The sequence below is a fragment of the Aspergillus candidus genome (assembly GCF_002847045.1).
Source record: "Aspergillus candidus strain CBS 102.13 unplaced genomic scaffold BDW47scaffold_42, whole genome shotgun sequence".
NCBI classification, from domain to species: Eukaryota; Fungi; Ascomycota; class Eurotiomycetes; order Eurotiales; family Aspergillaceae; genus Aspergillus; species Aspergillus candidus.
Window position 1 is genome coordinate 130,762 of NW_020194047.1, and position 24,747 is coordinate 155,508.

At 50.3% G+C, this 24,747-nt stretch overlaps 9 protein-coding genes across 9 annotated transcripts; 8 read left to right on the forward strand and 1 right to left on the reverse strand.

Annotated features, from left to right (window-relative positions):
* The first annotated feature begins 2,535 nt into the window (after nucleotides 1-2,535).
* Nucleotides 2,536-3,242, forward strand: BDW47DRAFT_109814 (uncharacterized protein). The gene has a single exon (XM_024813561.1). The coding sequence runs from the start codon at nucleotides 2,894-2,896 to the stop codon at nucleotides 3,068-3,070; it is 177 nt and encodes a 58-aa protein (XP_024669798.1). The 5' UTR covers nucleotides 2,536-2,893; the 3' UTR covers nucleotides 3,071-3,242.
* Nucleotides 3,243-6,454: 3,212 nt separating this feature from the next.
* tom70 (putative mitochondrial outer membrane translocase receptor (TOM70)) lies at nucleotides 6,455-8,651 on the forward strand (the record flags this gene model as incomplete). Its single annotated transcript, XM_024815332.1, has 5 exons — nucleotides 6,455-6,764; nucleotides 6,876-6,964; nucleotides 7,038-7,809; nucleotides 7,868-8,341; nucleotides 8,404-8,651. 5 exons carry the CDS (start codon nucleotides 6,455-6,457, stop codon nucleotides 8,649-8,651), a joined length of 1,893 nt encoding a protein of 630 aa, XP_024669799.1.
* A 1,663-nt stretch (nucleotides 8,652-10,314) lies between these two features.
* BDW47DRAFT_119272 (FHA domain protein) lies at nucleotides 10,315-12,564 on the forward strand (the record flags this gene model as incomplete). The annotated part of the gene is made up of 4 exons (XM_024815333.1): nucleotides 10,315-10,336; nucleotides 10,409-10,614; nucleotides 10,678-10,810; nucleotides 10,868-12,564. 4 exons carry the CDS (start codon nucleotides 10,315-10,317, stop codon nucleotides 12,562-12,564), a joined length of 2,058 nt encoding a protein of 685 aa, XP_024669800.1.
* Nucleotides 12,565-15,808: 3,244 nt separating this feature from the next.
* Nucleotides 15,809-16,595, forward strand: BDW47DRAFT_109833 (uncharacterized protein). The gene is made up of 2 exons (XM_024813562.1): nucleotides 15,809-16,221; nucleotides 16,289-16,595. Exons 1-2 carry the CDS (start codon nucleotides 16,118-16,120, stop codon nucleotides 16,584-16,586), a joined length of 402 nt encoding a protein of 133 aa, XP_024669801.1. The 5' UTR covers nucleotides 15,809-16,117; the 3' UTR covers nucleotides 16,587-16,595.
* On the forward strand, nucleotides 16,576-17,077 carry BDW47DRAFT_109834 (uncharacterized protein). Its single transcript, XM_024813563.1, has one exon. The coding sequence runs from the start codon at nucleotides 16,759-16,761 to the stop codon at nucleotides 17,032-17,034; it is 276 nt and encodes a 91-aa protein (XP_024669802.1). The 5' UTR covers nucleotides 16,576-16,758; the 3' UTR covers nucleotides 17,035-17,077.
* A 363-nt stretch (nucleotides 17,078-17,440) lies between these two features.
* BDW47DRAFT_109835 (uncharacterized protein) lies at nucleotides 17,441-17,927 on the forward strand. Its single transcript, XM_024813564.1, has one exon. It carries the CDS (start codon nucleotides 17,639-17,641, stop codon nucleotides 17,855-17,857), a length of 219 nt encoding a protein of 72 aa, XP_024669803.1. The 5' UTR covers nucleotides 17,441-17,638; the 3' UTR covers nucleotides 17,858-17,927.
* Nucleotides 17,928-18,359: 432 nt separating this feature from the next.
* Nucleotides 18,360-19,327, reverse strand: BDW47DRAFT_133282 (uncharacterized protein; the record flags this gene model as incomplete). The annotated part of the gene is made up of 2 exons (XM_024817800.1): nucleotides 18,576-19,327; nucleotides 18,360-18,469 (listed from the first exon to the last, which is right to left on the reverse strand). Exons 1-2 carry the CDS (start codon nucleotides 19,318-19,320, stop codon nucleotides 18,360-18,362), a joined length of 855 nt encoding a protein of 284 aa, XP_024669804.1. The 5' UTR covers nucleotides 19,321-19,327.
* Nucleotides 19,328-19,916: 589 nt separating this feature from the next.
* On the forward strand, nucleotides 19,917-22,568 carry BDW47DRAFT_133284 (uncharacterized protein; the record flags this gene model as incomplete). Its single annotated transcript, XM_024817801.1, has 7 exons — nucleotides 19,917-20,078; nucleotides 20,132-20,200; nucleotides 20,251-20,284; nucleotides 20,336-20,470; nucleotides 20,530-21,750; nucleotides 21,798-22,219; nucleotides 22,266-22,568. The coding sequence occupies exons 1-7, from the start codon at nucleotides 19,992-19,994 to the stop codon at nucleotides 22,566-22,568; spliced, it is 2,271 nt and encodes a 756-aa protein (XP_024669805.1). The 5' UTR covers nucleotides 19,917-19,991.
* A 262-nt stretch (nucleotides 22,569-22,830) lies between these two features.
* Nucleotides 22,831-23,568, forward strand: BDW47DRAFT_127838 (putative nuclear distribution protein RO10; the record flags this gene model as incomplete). The annotated part of the gene is made up of 2 exons (XM_024816773.1): nucleotides 22,831-23,062; nucleotides 23,162-23,568. 2 exons carry the CDS (start codon nucleotides 22,831-22,833, stop codon nucleotides 23,566-23,568), a joined length of 639 nt encoding a protein of 212 aa, XP_024669806.1.
* Between the last annotated feature and the right edge of the window lie 1,179 nt (nucleotides 23,569-24,747).

Below are 24,747 nucleotides of genomic sequence, written 5' to 3' on the forward strand. Positions count from 1 at the left end.
ACACTGGAGAGAAAGAGGGGTTCAAACCACGACAGGGATGGAAGAACGAGTAATCCGAAGGGAGTCCGTGGGTCACCCAAGAGAGAGAAACAAAGAAATGGTAACAAAAAAAAAAAAATGAAAGCAAGAGAAGGAAAGGGAAGAGAAGACCTGGAGGGAAAGAGAGGAAGGGTAAGAATGGAGGAATGAAAGGAAGAATGATCCGGGAGGTATGGGAAGAGATGATCCGATCGATAGAAGGTTGGGAAGATGAATTACGGTGGACTCATTCCTCTGGTTGGTTCAGCAGGAAAATGGAGTTTGTTTCTAGCAGTTGATCTGGGTTGATGAAACAGGGAGTTGGGCTCAGCAGACTCCTCTGTATTCAGTACTCAGTACTCACTGGACATTCTTAAGACATTCTTGGCCTGGCCGCTAACAGCCAAGTCCCCGCATACCTAACGCCGAAAATGGCAGTTCCGGCGGTTGATCAAGCCAGGAGTCCAGCAATTCCAACCACTCTTGTCCCTCGATTTCTTCCCCCCTGGGTTTTCACTGGTTCACAATTCATTCTTCTAGATGGTTGATTACATAGCCGGTATTCCTTCTTCCAATTATACCGGATATGGTTCGATGGGTGGTTTCTCTGGTTTGGATACGACAGATCCAGAGGACGCCCCTATTGAACGGAGATTGTTGATATGTCACTTTACTTTCGAGGGAGTGTACATACAGACAATATACTCCTAATCCCCAGTACTCCCTTCTCATGGGATGAACGGTATCGTGGAAACTAGAGAGTCAGTCAGGAATGATTAATTACTGAAACTATGTCTTGATGAACTGCTAGTATCAGCCACTAGCCCATGACCAACGGGGAGAAACTCCACTCCCAGGGTCTTTCTTGATTGACCCTAGCCAACTTCAATTGTCACACTCCTGCACCGGTCGGTCCTATAGGCTAGTGTTCCAGGTTGATATCTATCAGTCTCTCCCCCCCTCCCCGTCGGAAACTCCATCGTCCACTATGATCACTGTTCTATTGCCGCCGTGGACCGTTGGATCGTAAATAATCGACGGGTGATATGGTTCTTTCTCTCCAACACTATTGTTGCTTATTTGGTTGATCCCCCCCCCACCACTCCCCAAGGCTGATCGAATACATGTCAGACTGGTCGCCTTCTCTTGGCAGAACGACCGCACCAGCAGGGGGCCACGGCAATGAGGAGAATATCTTGGAACGTCAGATGACCAATCCCCAGACAAGAAACGCTTGCGGTTTCCCAGTCTCACAATCTTGGCTGTGTTTGTCCCTTTCTTCTTTGGGTCAGAGATCCGACGCTTCTTGGTTCCTCGGTCGTGACGACCATGGTAAGCCCCATCTGGGTCCATCGGGTATCCAACGGCGCACTCGCGACCGGTCCTTCATCCGAGGCCCAGTTGACCCAGTGTTGGACTAGTGCCAGGATGAACGAGCAGGATGAGATTTCTCGATGCATGGTTATCTCCGGACTACCACCACAACTGGCTAGCTGTCGGGTCAAGCCGTTCACTCATTGCTGCAGTACGGACTAGGTAGCTACGATAACTGGTATGTTTTTAATTACTGCCTTGATTTGGCCCCGTCCGTACTCCTGCGCCGCTTAACTCGGTAGGAACTGTGGCACCCGAAGAGAAGCAGTGATCGAATCCATCAGTCTATTTCAGGGAAAAGACTCCGAAAGTTTATGGTTCGTCCCGGATCAATCTTCTTGATTTTCGCGCTAGGGCGCCCAATCTGCCCTGTGCGGTGTGTCTGTCTGTATCGGCAATTCGGCATGCAGCCGCCCCAACCGTGTTTGATAGCGATGTCCACGCTACAGGATATAGAGGGTGATAGATAGGCGTTCTGATACACAAGGATGATAATGCATGCATGGACCGAACCATGAGGTCATCTGCGCGCTGGGAATACCCCTACGTCATTAGATCGGAGAGGATCTTTGGTTTTACGAATCGAAAAGGGAGGAGAAGAAAATGGAAGGATCAAAAATCTCTCCACTCGGTAGCGAGCTGGGGGGATCGCTAGTGGGCAGGATGCAAGAATGCTGACGGTCGGAATGTATGTCTGCCTAGTACCTACTCTAGCCGGGCACCACCAGGTGATCCAAGGGGCGATAATAACCGCCATTACCTTGATGATACTCGAGGTTATGATGACTATATTTGGGGGAAAAAATAAAAAATCAATAGACAAGAGGTGAGAAGAAAAATAAATATAGAAGGGAAAAACCAAGAAAAAAAAATAAAAATAAAAATAAAAAGTGGGCAGGTTAATATCCGAGGACCCCCGGTATCCAATGATACCCACCTTGGTATTCAGGTCAGGTACCGGTACGGCCACTATACCGTAGTCACCTACCATGAATGAGGGTAACATTGTGTTTAGTTCCTAACGATAGGCAGTTCCATTAGAATAGTGATAAATTAGCCATGTAAGCTAGAAATACTGAAACTAGAATTGCCTTGTCAAGTGAAGACTCCAGTCCTGAACTGCAACCGTCCTCATATATGAGGATTCGCCTTGCGTCATGGCAATCCACGCCTGATGATACGTTAGTCCCAGCACTTACATGGAGGCAAAAAATATATTTGGTTTCTTCTCAATAGTGGCTAGTACTAACTATAACTATAGTAACGAGCTGACCATTTTTAATATTCTGTTACATATTGATATCTCCATATCTTACTTGTCACTCTTCCTCAATAAGCATCTGTTGCACCAGATGACAGATTGACGATCAGTCTGATCTGCCCCGATCAGACCGATCAACCTGTGGATCTTCCATCACAACTTGAACTCCGTCAATCTTCGTAGTCAGAGAGTAATTGCCACAATCCCAACACATGGTCCCGACGGCTCTATATTCCAACAATGAACGACATTAGTTCAGCTTGCTGTCAAGGATCGTTGGGCCGGAAACAGCTCACTACCATTCGTTCCATCGTGTGCGTGGTATCCATCCCTGTCGGTAAGGGCGTGTGCCACCCATCAACCTGTGACAACCAGTCACTCAGCTCGACTGTTCAGCCTTCTGTTGTGGTAAGGTAATAGCCGCCGTCTGTTTGGCTCGGGATAGGCTAGGCTGTATGCTGGCTGGACTTGCCCCTCCTGATCTCTAAACGAACTACTGGTGTCTTTTGGCCTATGAGGGTGGGTTCTTTGGGGGAATGGCCGCGTCATTGGATTTTGAGGGAGGGGGTCGGTAGGTGTGGTTCTTGTTTTGGTTAGGTGTGCTATGTTGGAGGTGGCTTGTTTGGTTTTCAAGATGGGTATGATTTTGGATGTTAGCAATGGAAACTATTACTAACTACCTTGTGAGGTGAGGAGAGACGCAAAACGGGGTGACTCCGAGGTCAACATCGGGATGCATATAGTGGAAATCTAGCATCATTATACGATGAGATGATATACAATGAATGATCCATGTAAAGGAAAGCCCTAATTCTACAACCATCCTCAATGATTTACTGAGAAGATATATCCCAATTCTATTTCGCATAACCGGGGAGTTTATATGGGGGAATTGTATTGTTTTGACTCTCTATATTTCTTGCAACCTTTTGCAACTATTCGCAATTCTTTATAATACCGATATCATCTTATTTGGATTGTTTTCATCAGTCCTCCCATGGTTATGATCATGAGCCCAGAGAAACATTTCTTTTGAAGCTATTCTTGCACTATCATTGACTTGACTCATTTTTTCACCAAGTCGGCTCTTCTAAAGGCGTCTAACTTCCGCCCGATCATCAAAGCTATGTCTGTCCAAACCGCCAAATCCTTTGAAGCAGCTTGCATGCGCTTATCATGTCCTAAATGGCTGTACAAAGAGAATTATATCTCTAAGATGGAGAGTCTTACCTAGAAGACAAAGTGCTTTTGCCCGTAGGACGCGGGAAGGACTATCATTTCTTCGCTTTAATACCCTCGCTGACTGGTGAGTTGTAGGTAGTACGTCCCTATAGGCTAGTGAGCTACTGGTGGTGGCTTCAAATACCACTTATATGAGATTTTCACAGGTTTAATCTCTCGAATAGCTTCATGTTTGGCTGATTGAGGGGACGTGTGGAGTTGCAACTGGTCAGCATGTCAGCTAGCTTGTCGAACTTTCCCATACTATCTATGTTCAACGTTTCTTTTGATCTTGTAAGTGTTTGCAAACTTCATATCTTCAAGGTTGTTGATTTTATCAACCCTTTGACTGTTTTCATCAGTTTTTGCACATATTCCAGCTTGATAAATAACATGAGGCACTCGAAAAAGCACACATAGGAGCAAGCAACTAATTTGCTTTCATCATCATTGAGTATTCTTTTCTATTGTAGATGAGGAGGTCTCGCTCCCTCGTTTAATAGCTTCTTCCAACCTAGAGAATCTCTACCTCATTCCCTGACTTGTGAAGATTGAACTACACTCTAACCTCTAGTAAGCTTCTGACACCTATTGAATGGGTCAATGTCTCTGATCAACTATTCTAAGCCACAGTCCCTATTCTCACATAAACAAAAAGCAACATGAGACTCCTCCCCCCTATTACCTCACTTATCAGTGTGTCTGCTACTGCAAATTACGCCCCTGGCAAAGACTGCCACACAACAATGAATGTGATACGAATTGCCTAGAAGGCCAATTTTCCGTTGTGATAGAGTCAGGCGATGCGCGGATGGTTTGCAATCCTGCCACTTCTTGATTCGCCTCGCTATACCCATGTCTTATGTATCGATAAGGAATCGCAGAGACAGTCACTCAAAAGGAAAAGGCTGCTTGCCATCATGTGAATGGAGAATTCCATGACAACAGTTCTTTTTTGACAACTGTAGTATCAGAGGAAAACAAGTGCAGCGACCGTTATATGATCGCGTGCGAACAAGGAGACGGGGGTACAATCCACACAATGGGTGTGCATTTGTATATCCCACCAAAGAGCAGGTCGTGAGGTTCAGCAATAGCAATTGTGATGTCTCGGTCATTTCCTAGCTTTAGCCAGTCAGCTTAGGGCTTAAGGCAGCGTTGGGAGTGTTATCCTGCTACTATTAAATACTAAAGCTTCTTCTGATATTTAGGGGTTTCTTTTTTCTTCTCTCTCTCTCTCTCTCTCGTGTCCCTTTCCTAGTTTCTTTGCTTGCTATGCTTGTGGATCTATTCTATGGATAACTCGAGACAAAGTTGTCAAATTAAGGAAAAGATGCTGGGATATACCTGTTTCGTAGACTTAAGAAATCAGAGGATATAGAGTCTGGCAGATTCGATTCAATATTTGGTTATTTGAGTGTGGAGACTCCAATCGATTCAGGTGTACATATCTAAGCAGGTTCCGCACGACCGAAAGGAGGACAAGCCACAAGATATGTACGCATGTATACTCCAAAAAGGAGCCACAAGAAAGACTGTCAAGGATAGTAGTACTTACACCGCGGTGTATAGCAAAGAGGGGTTAGAGAGGATATAGTTCTGAGCAACTTATACCCCAACCGGCACTACACGAACCAGAGCGTATCATGCTTCAGTGAGTTACTTTACACTCATTCGTGGTGCCACCAAAGTTGACAACATCCGAGTCCATGCTCCAAAGTCTCCATAGTCCAACTGGCCCTTAAATCCTTCAGTTCGAGTAAAGGTCTCTCATAGGGTTATTGTCTTGACATGTATCGTATGATGCTATTAGTGTTTAGACATCTTGATACTGTCAAACTGGCGAACATATCCTGTTTATGCGACTACCCCTCGTTTGAATGGTGAAAATCCAATAGTGCTACACCGTATACTGCCAATTACCTGGCATATAACCTATCTCATAACAAAACACTATAAAGGGGTTGATCGCTTGATTGGCGCATGGAAAAGTAAAGAACCATAGCGATGGGTGCCTGAGGATTACATCCGATTACTCATCCTGTGTTGTTCGCCTCTGTAGACGTGTCATTAGGCCAATTTTCTCCTAGATCATTAGATGGAAAGAAAAAACCGTCTAACTAAGATTGAAGAACAATTCTGTTTTGTATCCGTATAGTTCATTAAAGGTAAGTTCTCAACTGTTCCTCCCTCTTTTTTTTTGTCATCGTCATCGTGCTCCGGAGAGTGTGGGGAAACACCTCAGGACTCGGAGCTGCTGTGGCGGGTGTGATTGGCCCGAGACCGGACTGGGAGAGCTCGGAACATGGATGAACAAAGCAACGCATAACTTTTCAAGCCGCATCCTCACTCCTCGCAATCCTCTATTTCTAGGAAAAGCTGTGCCTTTCTGCCGACAAGTTCGCGCCGCGCACCCACGACCGGTAAGTCTTTCCTCCACTCTTTGGATCTGATAATTTCCAAGAATTCCCTTTCATCCCCATCTGTTCAATTTTTCTTTTCCGCCTCTGCCGTCGCTGACCGGTCGCGTAGATTTAATAGGAGAAACCGAAGGATACGGGTTCCTTTCGCTGGGTCATCATGTCAAGCCAATCACCGTTACCTCAACCACCTCAGAACGTGGTCATTGACACTGCCTCTCTTCCGCCGGCCTCCTCTTCGTCGGTGTGGGACCGTGTTTCGAAATGGGTGTCCGAGAATAAGGCCCTGGTCTACACCGTCGCCGGTGTTGCCGTCGTCGTAACCAGTGCCGGTGTCGTATACTACCTGTCCGACTCCAAGACGAGCCAGACCCCCCCGTCCGGGGAGAAGAAGAAGAGCAAGAACCAGAGGCGGAAAGAGAAGAAGAAGGCGGAGGATCAGAAGGCCAAGGCCGCCTCGTCCCAGAACGGTAGGTTATCATCGCTCCATAACATTTGGCGTCTTCCGCCGATCAAATAAAGAAAGAAAGGAAGAAAAAGAAAAGAAAAAAGAAAAAAAAAAGAACATACCCGGCTGACAGTCCTTTCAGAGTCAGCCAAGAAGGCGGAAGAGCCTTCGGAGGAGCTTCCCGAAGTTGATGAGGAAACCGTTGGCCAGTTGTCGGAGGAGGTGCGTTGTACCCTGCTGTGATCTTCTTGTCGCGTCATTGGTGGATACTGATCTATTTGTTTTTCGACTGCAGACCCGAAATGCCTACGCCAACAAGCTCAAGGCTGCCGGAAACAAGGCCTACGGCTCCAAGGACTACAACAACGCGATCGAGCTGTACGGAAAGGCCATCATCTGCAAGCCGGACCCCGTGTTCTACTCCAACCGCGCCGCCTGCTACAATGTCCTGTCCGAGTGGGACAAGGTTGTCGAAGACACCTCCGCGGCCATTGCCATGGACAGCGAGTATGTCAAGGCCTTGAACAGGAGAGCCATCGCCTACGAGCACCAGGAGAAGTACAGCGAAGCTCTTCTCGATTTCACCGCCAGCTGCATCATCGATAGCTTCTCCAACGAAGTGAGCCGTGTCGCGCTGGAGAGACTTCTGAAGAAGGTGGCGGACAAGAAGGGTAAGGCCATCCTCGAGGCCAAGGGCCGGAAGCTTCCTAGCCCCACTTTCGTGTCCAACTACCTGCAGAGCTTCCGTCCCCAGTCGCTCCCCGAGGGTCTCGAGGAGACTGTCGACTTGAGCGAAGACTCTGGCAAGGGCCAGCTGCGTAAGGGTCTGGTGGCTATGGCCAAGAAGACGGGCGACGGATACGAGACCGCCGCCTCCTCTTTCGAGAAGGCGTTGGAAATTGGTGACCTGGGCGAATTTGAGGCCTTGGCTCTGAACATGAGAGCCACCTTCACTTACCTGTCCGGCAACGCCGTGGCTGCCCTGACCGACCTGAACAAGAGCATTGAACTGCAGCCTGCCTTGGTACAGAGCTACATCAAGCGCGCTAGCTTGCACCTGGAGCTTGGTAGGTTTATACTCCCTCCTACTTATATAGTGGATTGATTGTTCTAACGTACCCAAAGGAAACAAGGATGCTGCTGGCGATGATTTCGAGCTCGCCATCGCTCAGAACAAGGATGACCCCGATATCTATTACCACCGTGCTCAGCTCCACTTCATTCTCGGTGAGTTCGCCGAGGCCGCCAAGGATTACCAGAAGTCGATCGACCTGGACCGTACCTTCATCTACTCTCACATCCAGCTGGGTGTGACGCAGTACAAGATGGGCTCTGTGGCCTCCGCCATGGCCACTTTCCGGAGATCGGTCAAGAACTTCGAGGACATTCCGGACGTGTACAACTACTACGGCGAGCTCCTCCTGGACCAGCAGAACTTCGCCGAGGCCATCGAGAAGTTCGACAAGGCCGTGGAGATGGAGAAGCAGAGCAAGCCGCTGGGCATCAACGTGCTTCCCCTCATCAACAAGGCTCTTGCCCTGTTCCAGTGGAAGCACGACTTCCAGGAGGCCGAGAACCTCTGCCAGAAGGCTCTGATCAGTAAGTTTTAACCTTAGCTGACACGATAGTTTCGGCCATGCCAACGCTAACTTCTCTCCCAGTCGATCCCGAATGCGACATCGCCGTCGGCACCCTGGCCCAGCTTCTCTTGCAGCAGGGCAAGGTTTCCGAGGCGCTCAAGTACTTCGAGCGTGCCGCCGAATTGGCCCGCACCGAGGCGGAGATCACCAACGCCATCTCTTACGCGGAGGCTACCCGCACCCAGTTGGAGGTGCAAGAGAAGTACCCCCGACTGGCGGCCCGCCTGCAACAGATGGGTGCCGGTCTGGGTGGTGCTCCTCCCATGTAAAATACCATGACCCCATATGCCACGCCCTTTCCACCTCAACCGGGTGTGAAGGGAGTATGATTGCCATATCGGGAAAATTCCTTCTCTTTTGTTACGCGATTTTCTTTTATTTCTCCCCCTTCTCCCTTCCTCGGCTCATGCCTTGATGAAGTTCCTAGGCAACGTGGTCACGCCTTACTCTTGTCCGTTATATTTCTTTCTGGTCTCTTCTCAACTTGTTCGGGGCGCCGGGGGCCGTTTCTGCATGTGTGTATTTACTAGGAAATTTTCCCCTTTTCTTTTTCATCTTTTACCGATATAGGATTGTCAATTCTCTCTCTCTCTTCTCTTTTTCTTTCCTTCTCCCCTTTTTCCTCGTTCATGGTGATTGCCAAACAAAGTGTGATCTTCTTTTCTGATCTGTTGTGTTTATCATCTTCTATCATTTCCATGGACGATGGCTCCGGACATCTGTTGGGGTCGAAAGAAAAATGGACAAGGTTCAATTGTGCGGTTGGCATGTGTGAGTGAGAAGGGACGGTGGGATTGGGTATCATGTACTGTATCATAGCCAATGGGGGAATAATGCGTGGACTGAATCTACGTATTTGGGCATGGGAATCTTCAATTTCATCTTATTGTTACGTGCAGAGTTTTCCTGTTTTTCTCGCTGTCGAGATAGGGGGGATAGAAACCAGAGGAAGGGTTGAAATAGATAGAGTGATTAGAATTGAGATATCTGTCTATCTTTATATTCTATCAGACGAAGTTCTGATCTCCTACAGTAATGAGAATACAAGTTACCTACAGTACTATACTAGGCATACATACAGTACAGTCATCCGTTGTCCACCTGACGGGTAACCCCACTCTTCCGCCTATCGGGACCATCGGCGTCATCATCATCATCATTCTTTCATTCATCAAACTCTCCCCTTCTCCATCAACCTTCTTCTTCTCTGTCATTCTCTTTCTCCTTTGCTCTCAACTTGTCCTCTTCTACAACCCACTCAATTATTGGTCAAATACCAAGTCTCCCCTGGATTCTTGTTCGGTGCCTGGAGATCTACTTATCTTGGATTCTTCTGTTGCCCCGCCTGGAACCACTCCTTCCCTCTGGATACTTAGCCTGGCTCCACTCTTATCGCTCTCTGGACCCTCCAGATACCCCCATACTACCGTCGCTACTTCCATCGACAACAGATCATACAGAAGCCTGATTGTGGGTTTCATCGTTGCAAGTGATCTGTCGCTTCGAAACCTAAGGATTTCCACACGCTGGGACGTCCACGCCTGCTACGTTCCACGTAACAAGGACGTGGTTGTCCAGTGTCCACCTCACTTGTCTGCCTGACGTCGCCCCGTTGACCTCAGGCTGATTCTATAGGGTATGCATCGCCCATCATCCCACCGCCCCCCCCCACCCCGTTCTTCTTTGTCTCTGGACTTCGTCTGGTTTCTGTCTGCTGTTACCGACTTCTATCGGTTCTGGCTGTGTTTGCTGTCTCCCCGATTTGTCCTGTTTCACATTCGAGAGGCTGTTCCACTGATGTGTACTTGTACGAGCTTCATGTTTTAGGTGGGTCACCGATCGATGACTCTTGTGTTTGGCACCCACTTATCCTTTTTATCCAGACAGCGTCCGATTTGTGTCTCGACTCTACAAAACACCGCAATCGATACCATGGAGTTACCGACAACCAAGGGTATGTCATGCCATTTTCAACCCATGCGTGACCTGGCAGAGTCCACTCGCTGATAGATGTGTCGGAGAGCAGCGGTGATGAAGTTGCATTCCTCTGGAATCAACGATACCTATCCTTGTCGTTATTTGACATTCACTGCCTTCTCCCCCGAATTTGTCGTGGGTCGGGCTTCTAATCGTCAGACAAAGAACCTGACCCCCGCACTCGACAATGCGTTCTACGAATCTCGAGTGATGTCCCGGAATCATGCGACCCTCTGGGCGGGCTTGGACGAGAAGGTACACTAGTCGGGCAGCTTGATAGATGCGGGATGATACTAATGACAATCTCCCCTGGCTTAGAAAATCTACATCCGTGATGGCGGCTCCATGCACGGGACATGGTTGAATGGTGAAAAGGTCCCCGGGGACAAGGACACTGCCATTCACGACGGCGACTTGGTGACCTTTGGGGCCCAGGTGATCCGTGGAACTGGTATGTCCCAACATGTAAGGCCCATAGTCTACAGCGTTATTTACAGGTGATCAACAGAGACATTCTCGCCGCTGAAGGTTCGGTGTGAATGCGAGTGGCCAGGACCTGGGTTAGTGTCCTGCAATTTGAGTAACCTCGAAGCCTCTGACATGATGAGCAGGGACTCGACCTTCCCAAGAAGACAGTCAGATAACACTTTTGTCGTCCCTGATGATGACGATGATAACGAATTCCAAATTACCCACCCGAATGGTTCAGCTTTCTCCCCGATAGATGCCAATTCCGAAGCTGGAGACTCGGAATCCTCGGGCTCCAGTGGCCTCTCGCCCCACGAGCTTGAATCGCTGGTTACGTCGCCGTGGAAGAACGATTCGTCGTCGATCGTGATTGGAGATAATGACGAGGCCACGAAAGGCGATGCACTCACTAATGGCCAATCCCTTCATATGGACGGTGCTGGCATCGGCAACTCGGAGCTTAGCCCTATTGACCTGGACGGCGACCGACCGCTTGCAACCCCCAGGATGACCCCACCGTCTGTAGTGGTCAAGGATGGGGAGCCAGTCCGCCTTTTGGCCCACCAACTCGGCGATTTTATGGATCAGGGGTCTGTCATGTTCGACTCCGATGCCGAAAGCTCGGAAAGCAAGTCCGATCTCGGCGAGGTCGAAGACTACTCGGACGACGACTCTATTTCGGAATCTTCCTCTGGATCGGAAGCCGAAGAGTCAAAGATGGACCACGAACCAGCAAAGGCGAGCAGCCCTCAGCCACGAGTGTGGTACCCACCGCTTGTTGGCAACCCATGGCTTTATGAAGGCAAAGCGCACGGTGTCAACTCTGCGTCCAACGACAACCATGGTCAGAAAATTCCAGACGTCAAGCTCAATCCCATAATCGGCGGGTTTGAACCGTCTAACACTACAGGGGCCCCGTCTGGATGCAAACTAGCACCGTTCCAACCCAGGCTCGGCCACTGCTTCACCAACTTTGCTGTCTCGTCGGCACCAGAGGACTGGTCACCTCAGGAGGACTCAAGGCAGCCGCTCGCCCACGGGGTCACTTCGTTGAGCCCTGTCAGGAACCTCCCGCTTTATCATGATGGTCCTTTTGTCAACGCCCACGTGCCCAACTTAGAGGACGTTGCTGGTTCGGATGCCAGAGAGAGTGCCCTCAATCGAATTGATGACGCGCCACATGCGGAAAACAATGTTGATGTGGCGGACGTGCGTGAGAAGAACAGCTCCGCCCGGGCAACAAACAACACCCGAGTGTCAATCTCCGATATCATTGAAGCATCATCTGTTGCCCACGACACCACTCAGAATCCGCCTCGGAAGAGAAAGGCTCTGGATATGGAAATCGATTCTCTGGTGTGCGATATGGCTACAGGCAAGCATCGCGCTTTCTCTGCCGGGCCTTCTCTATGTGCGGAACATCCGGTGACGTCGTCGACCAACGACGATTCCTATCTTCCCGACGCCCAGCCCCAAGAAGGAGTACCGCACTTGGAGACGCGCTCTGAAATCATCGACGGCTTGGCATCTTTGAACGGAACTCAAACAAGCAATAGCGTCAGCTCACCGATCTCAGCCCCTGTGTCTGGCCCTGATCGCGAACGGCCATCCAAACGACCGAGAACCTCGCCTCAAACTATCCGGAGCCATGCAGCCTCTGCCGCTGTTGGCGCCATTGTGGGTGCCGTGGGCATGGTTGCGGCTCTGGCCGCACTGCCCGCCGATTATTTTCAATGAGTCCATAGGTCGAAGCTGGTTGCGTCTTTTTGGGCCCGCAGCTTATTACCACCGACTTTTTCCAGGATGAAGATTTTTCTTGTTTTTCGAAGCTATTGCTTATTCTTGCAGTTTTTTTTTCTTTAATGTATTCGGTGGAGGTGTTATGATGCTTGGGTGGGAATATGTGCCGGCGCATGCATGCACTAGTTTCCTCTGGATGTATTTCTTTTATGAGGCAGGTAATGACAGTATGGATGAATGAAATGAATCAATGAAATGTAACTTCGGGTCCGACAGTATCCCGGCATCAGGAACCTAGGAAGACCCTGCTGCTACATGCAGGGATCAAGAGGGTAGACGACAGCTGGGAGCAGGGAACCATCCACGAATTATGTATCTTCGTCCGATTTCAATTTCCCCCATTGTCAGTATAATCCCAAATATCATGATGTATGAGCATGGACAGACAGTGATAGTGAGCCAGTCAGCAGATCGGACTACTACCCTTTTAAGATATCTCCCGCTGCGGTGCATCGCCTTCTGTGCAACCTCTTCCTCACACCGTTCTTCCTGCCCTGCCAATTTCTATGCCGCTGACACTTTTCATTCCTTTCTACGGGCAAGGTAGCATCGCATTACATACGTTCTTTGAGTTTCCGGCTATCCGATTCTTGAGAACTAACAACCTTCGCATAAATAAGGCTTACATACCCATCTATTCGATGATGACCTCATCCTCAGCTGAACTTATCAACAAGAATCTCAACTCAACCCAATTCAACCCAACTCAACTTACTAGGATTCGATCTTACCCAGACCAGACCAGTCGAGTTGACAACACCCACAGCCGGGACCACCAAGCCGAAGACACCACCCCCCCCCTCCCCAGTCTCAAGCCCAGCGCGTGATTTCCAACGGATACTTGCAGCAACCACCGGCCCACGGCCGCCAGTGACAATCGCGCGTAATCTCCACGCCGCGTCTAGTCCGCAAGCCACACTTGGAGCGGAGCTTATTGATTGGGGCTAGAGAACGCAAGCCGAGGGTTAAGTCCCGCGCTGGTTGTAACGGTCTTGGATTTATCTTCCCCTCTCCTCTTTCCTGAGATTACGGCTGTAACATACCTTTCTCTCTTTCGCTCGGCTCGGCTTTTACGCTGCCTTGGGTGAAGTGACATGGTTGAAGTGAACAGGGGTGTAGATGCACTCGAGGCTGAGGAGGGGAGGAGAGGAGAAAGAGAGAGAGAGCTAGGAACAGGGTCCTACTGCAGGAGTTATATCCAATCAGTGGGGGATGTTTCTCACGATGCGTACGACAGTTCCTTTGGAAACCCCACCCCCCTCATCGGTGGTTCAATTCCATATTCTGCCTCTCTGCCCATCGGACATGTGACCAATCCGCAGGACCAGATCATCTCGGCACAATTGCTTGTGGGATTGATTGGTCCGCTTGAGAGAATTCTCTCCTGTCGTGCTAGCGGCTTCGCTCTGCAGCCGATATTTGGGTCTCTCTTTTTTTTTTTTTTTTAGTGGGTGTGGAGTCATCACCATGCTGCTGTTGCGATGACAGCTAGTGCGGATGCCTGCAGATGAGGCATTCACATGGAAATCCATACAAAAAAAGGGAAAACAAGAAAACATGAGAGGAGAAAAAAAAAGTATCATCTATGCGAGTCGGCAGCTACTGAGCATGGGATCAGGATTTTCGAAATTTTTTTTCAGCCTTGATGCCATTGTTCGTCTTCAGCTTTGATTTTAGCTCGGGCAGCCAGTATGCTATGCCGTCTCGAACGCCTGATCATACTGGCATCTCCTCCAGTTTCTTTTTGACCTTTTTCTTTTTTGACTTTTTGACGCCACTGTCTATTCCGTACCGGATAGGAATCGCTCCGTGCGGTCACGGCCGTTGCAGCTGCAGTAGCGTTGATCTTTCACTATGACAGGATCATCAACACAAAGCAAGACGGCCACCGTCGTATTCTATACGGGCTTGAGGAATCCCGAGGGAAGGATTGATGGGTACTATGAGCCAGTCTGGTAGTCATGTCCGAAATCATGCCGTTACTTGCTTTTGCGAAACTCGGTCAGTCTGCCGGTTAATCGACGGTGTCGCAGCGCATGGGTCGTGCGATACCTTCGGGTCTTCAAAAAAGAAAAGAAAAGTAGGAAAAAGAAAAAGGGAAAAGGAGATGAAAGGATGGAAAAAGGGAAGGGAAAAAAGGAATGGAAGGAATATGAACCTGGTTGCTTTCGGTTCAAACCGCGAAAAGAGGCTCACACTGATTGATTCCTCGGCCAGCTCGCCTAGAACCCATCTAGAAGTGCCGGTGGTGTGGTACTTATGCCTGGACCTCTACGCTCGTTGGAATGACGCCACGCTCACATTCCGAGCTGTGCGTATCCGTGGCCCGGGACTCTACTGAAGTCTAGGAACGATATGGCTCCAGGTTGGGCGGTCAAAGCTGTATACATCTCTTGATGATCTCGCCGATTGTTCGTGTCTCGAGTCGCACAACTCGCAGTGGCGGCCATGCGGTGGTTAGATTTTATTTTCCGCCCCCCAGTCTTTTCTCCCTCATGCTACCATGTCGGTCCCATGCTCCCTGGGTGCCCTGTCACCGAGGACTATGATCACAATTTGGAAATCCTGTTCATACGCCTTCCCAGGAGGCTGCGCAGCTGGACACCTCGGTCTGATTGACAATGTTCAGTGGAGCGTCCGCAGTTGGATGCGGTCTCATGGACCGACAGGCTTTCTTCCCTCACGGGGGAGAGGGGGTGTGTTAAGTTGGCCTGTACGCCCGTATCGGGCGGGATACGGTGCTGCTGACAGCTAGCCTTGGCCCGCGGCCAGTATGACATGGCTTACCGGCCTCAACCCCTGATGCATGTTGAGGCAAATAGGCTTCTCAACTATTCCAGTCACTATGCACGCCCACGCCTGACGCACTTGTCATTGGTGCGGCTCCTTGAAAAAATTGATTAATGAGGGCGGGGAGGGGTGATTGCCCCCGACATCGCCCAGTACTGTAAGCGTTGCGTTGCTGTCTTGTTATTGCCTCCGCTGAATCCGATGTAGAAGTGTGAACAATGATTCGGTGTCTCGTGGATAGGGATTCAAAGTGGAGTCAAGTCAAGTCTCGAAGCGTACTCGTACAATCAGCTCGTACAGATTGATTTATTTTAATTTATCTTATTTTTTCTCCATCCACAGTATTGACAATTCTGCACCGAGCAGGGACCTACCTGGTTGCCTTTTTTATTTTCACTTTTATCATTGTGATATTCATTTCTGATCTTCCTTGTCTTTTTCCGATGCTTTTCTTTTTCTCTTTCCCTGTCGCTTATTCACTATCCATAATTACATCGTCTTTCTTATTGTTGCCTCGTAACGGGCAAAAGATTGATAAGGAACGGAATGTCTCTCATCAACCATCCTGACCGGACCAGGAGTCAAGTTCTGACGTACGGTGTCTCATAAACATTGACCTCTTTGTTCTTCGTTCAGTTCCTCATCTTTCGCATATACAACACTGAAGGACCTTTGTCTCTTCACCAACCAAACCACAAGCATGTCCTGCTCCATGGCAACCATCCAACTCGACCCCGGCCACACATCCTGCATCGGCGGCCGAACAGTCCTCACATGCCGCCACTGCGCAGGGAACGCACCGAGGTATATATCCATCTCTGCAGCCTTTCCCTTTCCCATAGGAGAAACCCATACTGATGATAGACAACAGAGGAGCCATCTGTAACAGCTGCAGCGGACGCGGTTTCAACATCTTCATCTGCGCGCATTGCAACCCCGCCGGAGCAGCCGCCGCTGCCGTCCGAACCGTGGGAGGGGCGTTCCAGACATCCACCCCCGAGTCGTCGACGCCTACCTCTCCGGCTTCGCTCAGCAGGAGCTCGTCGACGTCTGTGTCGTCGCAGAATGACCTGCGGCAGACGCAGCCTTGGAGACGGTTTGGGGATGGCGATGATGGGCCTGGTGGGGGGAGGATTGGTGCTAATGCGAATACTCCGAGGGGGTTATAGATGATTTTTTTTTTTTTCTTTCTTCCTTCCTTGCTTTCTGTTGATGCTGATATTATGAATTGTTTTATGACTTTGATGTTTGTTGAGTGTTGATGTGCGATGTGGTGATATGATTGTTGTTGATGATCGTCGGTCGTTTCCGATCTGTGTCGATCTCCGCTGATCATCTTTGATGATTTCGATTTCCCACGGCGAACTTGCCGCCTTCTTTGTCTATACCGTTGCTTTCTGGGGACTTCTATGGTTTTTTGAGTCACTTCACTTTCACATTCTTGAACAGCATGGCTCTGTCCCCTTATATCTTTCTTTCTTTTGGTCATCTTCTTTTCCGCTTGTTTTCTTCTGGGGGTTTTCTTTTCTTTCTCTGACAATCGTCGCGAACCAAAGCTGGCGAGGTTCAGACGCAGGAACCCGGCGTTCCAGATTGTCTTTTTGTGTTGAGGGTTGATATTGGTACTTTGATATCCAGATTCAAATTGAGGTGATTGATCCGCCTTGACTTTCTTTGCTTTCAATAATCAAGTTTGGTAATGAGACAAGAGTAAATAAAGGTAGAGAGGATGGAGAAGCCAGTTCGGATACCCCAGATCTCTCTATGTCCTCTGGTTGTCTGTCTGGCTCTGCTGTTATATTCTTTTTGTGAAGTATCAATATCTCTTGCATTTATTCTTCTGGTATTCGTGTTCACTTCCTTAGTCACCTACTTTACTATCAATGTCCACAGAGGTCGACCCGTGCAATTCAATAGACCTAGAGGCGTATTCATGTCTATCTACCTACCACAAGTCTTCAGCACAGTAAATACATAATTACTTATGAGGTCTCGTCAGAACCAGTTCTAAACTCACCACACTCGCATACATCCCTTCCCCATGATCCTTCCACCATCGCACTTAACAACAACCACGCCATCCCGCTTCCTTCCAGCAAGTGACCCGGCACATGGTAAGTAAGAGGCTGCCTACCCACAACCGACCTACCTGAAACCGTGTAACGACAAGTACCGCACCGCACTGCAAAGCAGTGTGGATACATATTATGCCGAGGTGATTATGCCGAACCCGGCTCTGACATTGCGGTGTGTTTTATTATCCGCTGTGCTGGTATCGGTATCTGTATCTTGTGGTTGCATGGTGGACAGAGGTGGTGGTAGTTGTGGTGGTGTGTGGGGTTGTTCGGTGATGCCGAGGTGGTTACAACCTGCTAGTTACCTACTACATACCTACTCAGTGGGTCGATCTTGTAGGACAAGTAGGTGGGTGAGCAGGTAGGTAGATAGTAATTGTTGACAGGGCCATGATGTAGATTGTGTTACTCTGAGTAACTAATTGTGGGTGTGGATGTGTTACCTACCTGCCTACTCGCGCTGAAGGATGGTTAGACGTTGCATACCTACGCATCTTTCTTGTGTAAGCTGTGGGTAGTGGTCGTGGCTGTCGATTGGATTCTGGGGTTCTATTTGCTGGTGATGACTGGTTGTACTACATTATTACATCAATTATATATTGGGTAGGTTATTTTTGGTAGTCGCTTTGGTGGCAAATGAAGGCGAGGATATGCTATGCTATGCTAGCCCTAATTGATGGCGGTTGCCGCGCCACGTGCGCTGTTTATTATATTAGTGGATGCTTGATGCTTTGATAATCTGTTGCATGCAGTTGGTGTGTATACATGGTTTACTATGGCTGTATTGGAGGTAGGTTATTGGCAGGTATTGCTGTCTATCATCTATATGTAGGATATGTGTGGAAACAGAAGTATCAAAAACACAAGTTAAGCACCTCCGCCCGCTGCGAATCCACCCAATGCGCCTGCTCTCTTTCCTAGTTTCGTGTCCGCGACTGAATTCAGATATGCTTCTGGGGGTATCATATTTTCCAGCGCTGTGTAGGTCAGTTAGTGATTTAATCAATCCAACCGAGGGACCACCACCAGAGGTAGGTCTTGAAGCCAAAGAACACGACAAGAAAGGAGCGAAAAAGAACATACCCTCTCTCCTCGCCTCAGAGCTCTCCATCTTCTCATACCAGATCCGCAGCATCCACGTCGCAGCCAGCGCATCCCTCAACGCCCGACTCAAAGGAACAAGAACGTGCAGCCTCCGCTTCTCTCCCCTTCCGCCTGCGCCGCTGCTGCTCTCCTCCAGCGCAAGGACCGCCCCATCGCGTCCCACCCAGCGATACTGCGCGCGGAGACCCTTCAACTTGGGTTTCGCGTGGAAGAGAACCTCCCTCTGTGCTGGGTCCTCGTTGAAGAGGGGCTGATCGGCGTAGGTCCGGCCTGAGCTGAGCAGGGCCTTGAACTCTGGTTTCTGCGGGAGATGGAGGGGCGCTTTAGCCGGTGTGAGTTGGATGTTTCCCACTGGTTTTACAGTGGGGAGACAGGTCGCGTAGTAGGCTGGTTGGTGGGCTTTGGTCTTGATAGGTGAGCAGGGCGGGTGCGCGAGGTAGAAGATGTGTGTTTTGGGGGCGGTTTCTGGTGAGTCTTTTTGATCTTTCGCGATGTGGTGGGAGATGGGGTCTATTCGGTTGAAGGATACTGAGGAGCTTGAGTTTGAACTTGAGCTTTGATTGTTTGGGGTTGGGGTGAGGATGTCTCTGCTTAGTTGGTAGGCGGGTTTATGCTGTTCTTCTTGCCCGTCTGTTTCGGCGGTTATGGATGTGCCGGAGAGGGTGAGGATTGCTGCGGGGAGGGTCTCATTCTCGTCGCGTGAGGTGTATGGGGGTGGATCCATGTTTGGTTGAGGTTGGAGATATTGGATCGCAAAGAGGACTTTGGAGACGAGTGGGGTGGCTCTTATATCTGGAATAGATGGATCCTGTTGGATTGATGATCCCCATCCGGTTAGGGTTCATGCTGTCACTTGGCAGTGGCTGTGCGTATAGACGGATCCTTCTTGACGATGGAACTGACTCGAGTGCTGACTCGGTGCATGGTAGGTTTGCCTAATGTGATTAGTCTCTCAGACGTTTTTACTATTGATACAATATTGGTGGTCTTCTTTGGTGTATGACCATTAATGGTGATCGATCTCTTTGTATGAGGAAGATCTATGCCGTGGGGCATAGTTTGACTATAGACTTGAACAAAATGATCCACGAATTGCTGTACCAATCAATTATTCTAATGTACACATGAGCATCTCAACATACCCACTATTATTGACTCCGGATTATGGAGAGTCCCAGTGTTGATCCAGATCCAGATCCAGATCAAGATATGTACCGAATAGTCTTGGCGGTGGGGAACTGAGCTCGACCTCGACTTACTCCGCGGCATCACCAACTCTCTTCCTTCCATCTTGCCATCTTCTTCTTTCTACCCCCTCTCTTTCTCTCACTTTTCACCCCATTTTCTACACTCTCTTTGTTGATCTAATTAGGGTCACCTTATCTCTCCCCCGACATGGCTTCCGATCCCTCCGAGGAAGCCATCTCCGACTTTGTCAACTTCACCAGCACCTCCCGTCAACAGGCCGTCAACTTCTTAAAAGTCCGCTGCACATTCACTCGATCTGTTACGCCGCTGACGTTGATAATCTCTAGGCCCATGGCTGTGATCCCCAGCGAGCCGTCAATGCATACTTTGAAGATCCCACCGGGCCCCAGATACAGGTAACTTTCGAGAATGCGGGGTCCCGAATTGAGACTGACCATTCCGCCAGGGCCCCTCCTATCAAAACCACCCCGATGTCCCGTGTAGGTTGGTCCCATCATGATATCAAAGCACAGTTGTTGACCTCTCTACAGCCTTTCAGATCGAACACTCGGATCCCATCCCGCCCTCAACCGCCCCAACCCGCCCTCCGTCCACCGTAAACCTCAACGAGCAAGCCCAGTCCGATTACCAACCCCCGAAGCCGGCAACCCCGCAGAATACCCCTGGTGAGGTCACACTGAGCCAATCATGACCTCACGCGCAATCAATTAATATCCACAAACAGATCCAAACAAACGCATGACCCTCGCGGAGCAGGAGGAACGGGAACTGCAGCAGGCGGTCGCAATGTCGTTGAACCAGAACCTCGGGCAGCAGGAAACGGGCGTCATGTCCAGCAATCAGAACTTCAACCGCGCGACTCGCGACCATTACGACGAAGGCGAATGGGCCATGACCCTCTTCAATTCCAGCGCCCAGGAGATCATCATCAGTCCCGACCCCACGGATCGCAAGCGCGCCGCGAACGAGCCGGCATTTCTCCGTCCATCTCAAGATGGCCTCCATCTGGGTGGGCTCCTGACCATCTTTCATTCAATCCCGCTCGCCCGAGAAGCTCTCTTGTATCGCAACCGTCTGCTTTCCAACTACGGTCATGATTCCCAATGGTGGAACGGACAGCCGATCAGCCTCCCCAAGATCGTGTCCCTGCAGGATGCGCCCGATGGCGACACCGACTGGGATGATATCATCTACGAGACGCAGCGAGTGGTCGCGTTTCTGGACTCGACGACGCGCGCCTTTGGGAGCGTCGATGCGCTGGCCAGTCTGAAGAGCATGTCTATCTACGAACCCGAGTCCAGCACTAGCCAGTTTCTGGAGAGCTGGCAAGCCGCCGCTCTTCGCGCCGACCCGGGCAACCAGTTGGCGACGGTGTTCTCATCTACGGCTCACAAGCGGCCCCTGTCGATGTACGACACGCCTGACGAGAAGGACTTCCTGCGGCTGGAGTCGTATACCGAACCCGATCACGACCAGACCCTCTACGACGTCCTGGACCGCACAGTGTGGCAAGATCGACCCGGGGAGGAGCTGGATGACACGTGGCTGGAACATGTGGCCGAGGTCCTCACCATGAAGCTGGAGAGCTCGGACAGTGACAAGCCCGTCTCCGTCAAGATCCCCGCGGTCTTCTACCCGGATCGCTACCTGTCCAGCTGCCGAGAGATTGCCCGGGAGTTCCGCACACGGCACCTCCAAGTCAAGGAGGATCTCTTCAACTTGGAGACTCTGACCCACCGCCTGTCGGTCACCAATTCCATCGTGCACCGAGGGATGACGACCAAGGAAACGCTGGAGAAGGCTGCGGCGGCCGCGACGATGTTCCTCCCCAAGAGCATGGCCGGCCAGGCCAGTCCGATGACGCCCGAGGCCGCCCAAGCGGATGCCCAGCGTCTGGCCAATGACCTCCGATCCGTCTCTGAGAAGGTTGAACACAAACTCAAAGGTAGGCCCCACATTTCTACTAGTCGGCGGTCTATACTGATCAGATAGAACTCGAGTCGAGAAAGCAGAGCGCCCTGGAGGCTCTCCGAGGCTATACGAAGACCCTCACCGAGCCTACATCCTCTTCGTCCGAGCCACCCCACCACAAGTACACGTTGCGTGGTGTGTGTACCGAACCGCACATCACCTACGTCTTGCGGCCGCGGACGGACACCGACGACCCGACGCACGAGTGGCAGTGGTGGCGGATCAGCTTTTCCACCGAAGACGCCAAAGCCCGCCAAGCCGAGATGGGCCAGGGATGCCACGGCGCCTCGAGGAGCGCCGACGTGATCGGATATACCGCCCGCAAGGTGCGGGAGATCGAGGTGCTCCGAGCAGCACGCGAAGAGTCCAAGAACGTTCTGCTGGTGTATGCGAATAGCAATGCGGTGAACTTCAAAGGCGGGCCGGCTCCGCCCCAGCTTCAGGTAAGTTTTACACACGGTTGGCCTCGAAACTAGCTAATATCTGTAGCAATTTGTCGATGCGGACAATCGGGCGTTTGCAGCCGAATTCTCAGACCAGCCAGTCGGCACAGGTGAGTCGACCGCGGTGGCCACTGATGATCGGGAAGACGAAAAACATCACACATCGTCAGCGGTGCCCACTGCGGAAAACATCCAAAAAGTGAACGTCTTCGACTACCAGGTGCAGTCATTTGAGGACGATCGGTCGGGACAGGAGATGCAGGAACGAGGGCGGCCCTTGTTAAGCGGGAGTCATCCTGGAGACAGCAAGATGGGGGATAGCCAGACGTGGGAGAGCCCGAACACATGAACTGGTTCAGGATACATCACTAGTTTAATTATCAATAAAATATCCTCTTCAATTACACTTCCAATCCCCCTGATGTATCCCTAGTAGAATCAGGAACGAAATGAACGGACCAAACGTTATCAAGTGGTCCGTGTATTGTACGTGTATGTCCTGTTTGCACCGGACCTCTTATCCGACTCCGACCAAACCATCAACACCCCCTACACCACAACATCAACAATTCTCACTTCCACCCCCTCATTTCCAATAATAAACACACACCATGACAATCGAAGACGACGCCGTCGCAGGCGCCACGCTCGAACTCCTCGAGGCCCGCCTCCACCGCCTAACCTACCTCCTCACCGGCGACGCAACCTGGTCCGGCATTCCCACGCCGCCGCCCAAACCGGCCTCGCTGGACGAGACCGTCTCGCGGAGACTGCAGCAGCTCGAGCGGGACCTTGGTAAACTTAGTAGGGAGGTTCCTGCTGTGCGGGATATGATTCAATTACGTATGTCCTCTCCTCATCCTCGCCTTTATCAGAAGCAACAAAGCAACATCAGTACCCCCATAAGAGAGAAAGACACAAACTAATCAAGAACAATAATAGACGACACCTTCCCTGACCTGATCCGCCCAACACCCCCCCGAACCACCCCCGAAACACTCACCACGCAAAACCTCGCCTCAATCGTCCTCGCCTACGCCTCCGCCTTTCCCGAAACCGCCTCGCGACTATCGTCCCTGAACGACCTGCCCGTCCCGGACGCGGAGGCCTCCGCTGCGCTGGTCGCGCTGCAGAGTCGGCTCGATGCGCTGGCGCAGATCCAGGAGGACCAGGCGGGTGAGGTGGCGGAGTTGAGGGTGCGGTCGGCGAGGGCGCTGCAGCGGTGGTATGAGGTGGGGGTTGTTGGGAGCGGGGAGTGTTGGGCGGAGTGGGAGGGGAGATTGGGGGGTGTGGAGAGGGAGGTTAGGAGGGTGGAGGTTTTGAGGGGGAGGAGGGAGAGGGAGGTTTAACCAATCTTTTTTTTTTAAGACCTTTTTCTCTGAATCTTCTTGGTCTGGCTTTCTTTCTTTTTTCCGGTCGTGTTGATTTTGGGGGCTCTTGTTTGGGAAGAGATGGGGGAGGGGAGGATGGTGGGTGCTTGTTTACATATGATACCTCTTGCTATGTTGTTTTTATTTTATTTTGTTAATATTTTTTTGGATATTGGTGTTGAATGTATATAGTCCGTCTGGCGTTGGACTTGTTTGCTTGCTTGCTTGCTTGTTTGTTTGTTTATTTATTTTCTATATTTACCACGCCTCTTGTGCTCCGTACATGTAGATGTATATCAATGCAAATCCCGGGAAGGACCGATATCTGACCGATGTACCTATGAGACTCGTTTCATGACAACTGCAGTATCAACATGGACCTTGCAGAGAACATTCCTCTAATTCCACTGCCGAGTAAGCCGAGTATGAAGTACTAGGTACTCTGTAATTAACAGTGGTTAGGAACCAGTGGTTCCGGGGTTCTGGCCCTTGCATGTACTTGGTTCATTTAATTTGCGAACATATGCCTAGGTATATACATGGGTGTATATAATGCAGTGTTATAGTGTGATACCTCGGGTTAGTCCAGAATTTTGCCTTGAGTGGTGGAGAGTTCACCAAGCATTATAGGGCTAGAGGGTTAACCCATGTCTAGTTGTGTCTGTGGGTTATGCATGGGGAGGGATTGGGACGGTAGTGTATAATTATCTTTATAGTAAGGGACGGAGTGTATCATTATGGTTATCCGGGTATTCCCGGTCATTATGATATTCTCTTCTTGATTAAATCTAATTATTTGATATATATGAAAATTTTAATTAAGAACCATGTGTTCATCTCCCACAGATTCAGTAGGAGAGTACAGCCACAGTGGCACGGTGGCACAGACAGTAGGTCAACAGTGGACAGGCGCACAGACAGACGGGGCCTATCAGTCTGACCGTAGCCTAGTTGTTCTGGTGGCAGTCTGGCCACTTTGGACAAGAGTATCGACAGTGGAATTGCTGAGCCGGGTTAGAGGCTGCCCCGTGCCTCAGGCCGCCCCACTCCTGTCCAAGGCGAAGTTGCGTGTTGGTCTCCGTCCAGCGGAGTCCGACAGATCCTGTGGGCTTATTGATTATTATCCGGTTGTATTGTTCTGATTATTCTACCTTGATT